The following is a 4,804-nucleotide window of genomic DNA, read 5'->3' as shown; positions in this document are numbered from 1 at the left end:
TATGGCAGCGCCATAAGAGACAAGCTCGCTATCGGAAAGGTTGCAGCAGTATATTCACCGTCGCAACCGCCTCGACCTGTGACGTTTGCTCTTATGTGGTTCTCATGGTGATGGTGAGACGTAGCCCGTCCTTGCCTGAGCTCAGGATGGGGTACTGATCTGATGTGATTCGGGAGGAAGGGAGGGTTTCTTTCTGGTGATATTTCGTCAGGCTTCGGCGCGTCAAGTTTGGAGGAGTTTCATCCTAGTGATATGAAAAATATATTTCACGACTAACGCGAATATCGCGTTTTTCACATCGCGTAAAACGGGTGGAACTCCAGTGTATAGGAGTTGAAGTTACTGATGAGTGCCAAGCCTGGATGCAGCATAACTGTTTCAGTTGATTTGGAGGACGATTGGTATCTTTGCATTTGAGGTCGATATTGAATGATATGAACTAGAGAAATTGTGAAATTAGAAGTTGTAGGCTGCGAGGATCGAACCGGGGACCTCTCGCTATAGCGTTTGTAGTTTTCTTCGCTCTGCAACCACTCGAGGTGGTCGAGGAAGGACGAGATGCCGTTTTAGAGCGTAGCAGCGAGCAGTGATGGATTCGGCACTCCTCTCTAGTGGAGAAGAGAGGAGCAGACGGTGTTGAAGAAATTGTAGATAGTTTTATTTCTACCATAGAAATGAGGAAGCGTCTCTGGTTGTGTTTTTAGGTTTTCAGTTCATCATGCCGCGAAAACTGATCAAGTTGGAAGATGGGACGAAGAGCTCCTGAGGAGCGTCTTGGGAATTTGCATGGAAATATTGAGTATCTTGAGGTTGAGATGGTTAGATGCAAATCATGTCCATCAAGTTGTCAGTGTATAGTTGGTTCTACCAACTTGGTAGTATGTTGGATTGGAAAATCTCCGCTGTGCGTAGGAGAGCGTATCTCGGACTGCTATGAGCTTCCGGAAAATCTTCGCTGTGCGTAATAGAGGGTATCCTGTATGAAGGAGAATCTTCGCTGTGCGTATTAGAGGGTATCCTGTATGATGGAGGATCTTCGCTGTGCGTAATAGAGGGTATCCTGTATGATGGAGGATGTTCGCTGTGCGTAATAGAGGGTATCCTGTATGATGGAGGATCTTCGCTGTGCGTAATAGAGGGTATCCTGTATGATGGAGGATGTTTGCTGTGCGTAATAGAGGGTATCCTGTATGACGGAAAATCTTCGCTGTGCGTAATAGAGGGTATCCTTATGACGCAAAATCTTCGCTGTGCGTAATAGAGGGTATCCTGTATGACGGAAAATCTTCGCTGTGCGTAATAGAGGGTATCCTGTATGACGGAAAATCTTCGCTGTGCGTAATAGAGGGTATCCTTATGACGGAAAATCTTCGCTGTGCGTAATAGAGGGTATCCTTATGACGGAAAATCTTCGCTGTGCGTAAAAGAGGGTATCCTGTATGGCGGAAAATCTTCGCTGTGCGTAATAGAGGGTATCCTCTATGACGAAAAATCTTCGCTGTGCGTAAAAGAGGGTATCCTGTATGGCGGAAAATCTTCGCTGTGCGTAATAGAGGGTATCCTGTATGACGGAGCATCTTTGCTGTGCGTAATAGAGGGTATCCTGTATGACGGAGAATCTTCGCTGTGCGTAATAGAGGGTATCCTGTATGACGGAGAATCTTCGCTGTGCGTAATAGAGGGTATCCTATATGACGGAAAATCTTCGCTGTGCGTGATGTGCTTTGTGTAGTTTTTTTGCTATGTACTTGCGTCATTTTCCGACACTGCCGACCCACAGGCCTCGGCTGGCATCTTTTATGATACCGATAATCTTCGCGGTGTGGTGGAGTTTTACTGATGACACTGAGAAAATTCGGTGGGAATAATTTCGTGGCGCAGCGGTCATTTTTTTGTGATTAGGAGTGTTTGTGGAGCGGTGATTTACGCCTTTATTGAATCGGCGTATCTTACGTTTCATGAAGGTATCTTGAGGTTGAGCATGCAAGATACGGAATAGGTCCATATCAGGTCATTTTAATTCGACTTTTGCTCAATTTTGGTGTAATATTTGGTACCATCCCATCGTCATGGATGTTTATCGGCGAGCGGCCATTCCTGCTCTCACGGCCTTCTTGCTGGATCGATCGGATCTGTTGAGGTTTCATTTTGACCATGACCCGCTCGTTTTGGTAGTGTTGGGTATCTTGAGGTTGAGCGAACAAGATACGGAATAGGTCCGGAAGTGTGCATTTTTCAGGCGTCGGTGTTAGCGGTGTGTTTGATGCCTATAAATATTTGGTGTCTTGAAGCTGTCCAAGGGTACCTCATAATTCTACTCTATGGCGAGAACATTGCATGGGATTATTCCTACAGTAAGAATTTGTCACTGCGCCACGAAATTCCGTACGGACTATATGTTAATAAATATGACAATAAACATCCGATCATTGGAGTTTCACCCTAGTGATATGAAAAATGTATTTCACGACTACTGCATATCACCGCGAATATGGTGTTTTTCATATCGCGTAAAACGGGTGAAACTTCATCGAATCTCGAACGTTTTTCTGTTTTGATTATCAAAATCGAACACACTATAATGAAGCTGATCGATTTGGGGCGAGCGAGATTGTTAGATAGTTTTTATTAGGCTTAGAACTAGGAATAAAGTTGATCGATTTGGGGCGAGCGAGATTGTCAGGTAAATTTTCGTTCGCTGGTGGTAACTGCAACTTGGCAATGGTCGTTGAATGGCTGGTCTTCGGTTTGGCGTTGGAGAGAATTTATTGGCCTTTCATTGTGCCGGTGTTCGAAGGTCGATCGGTTGGAGTTGGCGCGGCTGAATATGGGATATGGTTTTAGTATAGCGGAGCGAAGCAGATTACATGGAAATAGTAGACAGTTTTCTTCGGCGTTGTGATGGTGTTGTGTTGCGGGAATCTTAGGTTGATCTTGGTAAGATACAAAGTAGGTCGGTTTTATGTCTACTACGTCAATCGGTTGGAGTGGTTGAGACTGAATATGGTTTTAGTACAGCGGAGCGATGCAGATTTCATGGAGAAGTAGACAGTTTTCTATCCGATGTTGTGTTGGGGGAATCTTAGGTTGATCTTGGTAAGATTCAAAGTAGGTTGGTTTTATGGCCATTACCCCACCTTCGCTTGATCTTAGTGTGTTACGGAGCTTAGCTGTGAGAGTGCCTGAGCGTTCTGAATCGGCGTCGTGTGAGAGAGACATTTGGGAGACCAATGAGGCTCTTTTAGCAGGAACTGAAATCCCGACATGTTCTGAATCTTCTTGTGCGGCAGCAAGATACTTTTCGAAGAATTACGATTATTGTCAGTGCGTGTATGAGCAAAGATATGCGCAGTTGCGCACAGAGAAGATTTTGGGAGCGCCTGAATTTGTGAAGGCGTGGTTGGGCGAGGGGCCGTCGGTCGAGTTGCCGGGGTTTGGGAAATGCTATCCGCTGGAGTGTTTCGAATTGGAGGAGAATAGCGAAATTATGGCGGCTCGATGTATGTGGTGTAAGAAGAGCGTCTTGAGTTTCATCCCTGAGAATTTGTTGCGAGATCATGCGGAGTCGAACCTGTGGTTGCCGCGAGAATCTTGTGGTGGGCGCACGCGGAAGAATTTGGGTGTCGTCGCTATCGAAGGTTATGTGAGTCTGCGGAGTTGGTCAGAATGGGAAGGCAGTGTTGGTGTTGTTGAAGAGATAGAGCGGGTGTGGCCAGGTGACATGTCTCGGGGTCTGGCTGGGCGACTTGAAGCTGATCGTAAATGGTATGATGTAGCTTCCTATGCAGTGCGGTGCAATATCGAATCTGAAGATTCTCCCGATCCTGTTGATCGATTTGCAGCTAGGGTCTTTACAACTCGTAAAGACACGGCACGGCAGAGCGAGCAGTGGGCATCTCGACGCCTTAGAGAAGGCCTGGCCAAGCACCGTGCTGGTGGTAACTTGGACGAGGCGTTGGTATACTATGATTCAGCGTTGAGTCTTAAGCCTGACCACCCTGATGCCTTAGTGGCTAAGGGAGCTGCCTTGACGACTAAGGGGAAGTACAGTGAAGCTGTTGAGTGTTTTGAAGGGGCTTTGAGAGTTAAACCTGATCATGTAAATGCTAGAAAATATAGAGAGATTGCTATTAAGAGGAGTGGGATGAAATCGATCGGCTCGTCTTCGGGTAGTCGGTCGGTGATTAGTCTGGAGGACGAGTCGGATACGGAGCGCCCGCGGCACAAGCATCACCATAAGAAGAAGAAGCGGCGTACCTGACCTGTTTTGTATCTTGCTAACTCAACCTAAAGATATTTTGTAGTATTTCCAGCCAGCTTTTGGTATTGTGTTGGTGGAGTGGTTCGTTGCAAAAGTCGCTCGCCCGATAATTCCCTGTTCATAGTTTTTTAGCATTGCAGTGAAAATGGCAGTGGAATCTTCGACACCTGAGGATGGCGAGGTGAGCATATCTTGGTCGCTTTTGGACCTGTTTTGAATCTTTGCGTATCTTAGGTTAGAGTCACCGCCGTGGGTCGACTCACACCGTATGTGAGATATGCTATTAGGTTATTACAGGAGGATGGAAGAGACACAATCAAGGTCAGAGCGTATCTTTTATTCTTCACTGTGCGGTCGTCACTTTCATTCTCCGCTGTGCGGTCGTATCTTAAAGTCTTCACTGTGCGGTCGTATCTTAAAGTCTTCACTGTGCGGTCGTATCTTTTATTCCTCACTGTGCGGTGGTATCTTAAAGTCTTCGCGGTGCGGTCGTATCTTCTATCCTTCACTGTGCGGTCGTATCTTTTATTCCTCACTGTGCGG

At 46.3% G+C, this 4,804-nt stretch overlaps 2 protein-coding genes across 2 annotated transcripts; both read left to right on the top strand.

The window, feature by feature from the left end:
* The first annotated feature begins 1,565 nt into the window (after positions 1–1,565).
* Positions 1,566–2,866, top strand: Pmar_PMAR009209 (hypothetical protein). Its single transcript, XM_002773168.1, has 5 exons — positions 1,566–1,858; positions 1,903–1,964; positions 2,011–2,171; positions 2,240–2,354; positions 2,684–2,866. The coding sequence occupies exons 1-5, from the start codon at positions 1,743–1,745 to the stop codon at positions 2,842–2,844; spliced, it is 615 nt and encodes a 204-aa protein (XP_002773214.1). The 5' UTR covers positions 1,566–1,742; the 3' UTR covers positions 2,845–2,866.
* Positions 2,867–3,721: 855 nt separating this feature from the next.
* On the top strand, positions 3,722–4,261 carry Pmar_PMAR009208 (conserved hypothetical protein; the record flags this gene model as incomplete). The annotated part of the gene is made up of 1 exon (XM_002773167.1): positions 3,722–4,261. The coding sequence occupies one exon, from the start codon at positions 3,722–3,724 to the stop codon at positions 4,259–4,261; it is 540 nt and encodes a 179-aa protein (XP_002773213.1).
* Positions 4,262–4,804: the final 543 nt, after the last annotated feature.

The sequence above is a fragment of the Perkinsus marinus genome, assembly GCF_000006405.1.
Source record: "Perkinsus marinus ATCC 50983 genomic scaffold scf_1104296959274, whole genome shotgun sequence".
Classification (NCBI taxonomy): Eukaryota; Perkinsozoa; order Perkinsida; family Perkinsidae; genus Perkinsus; species Perkinsus marinus.
The sequence above is the reverse complement of the archived record's forward strand: the minus strand, read 5'-3'. Positions and strand labels throughout refer to the sequence as shown.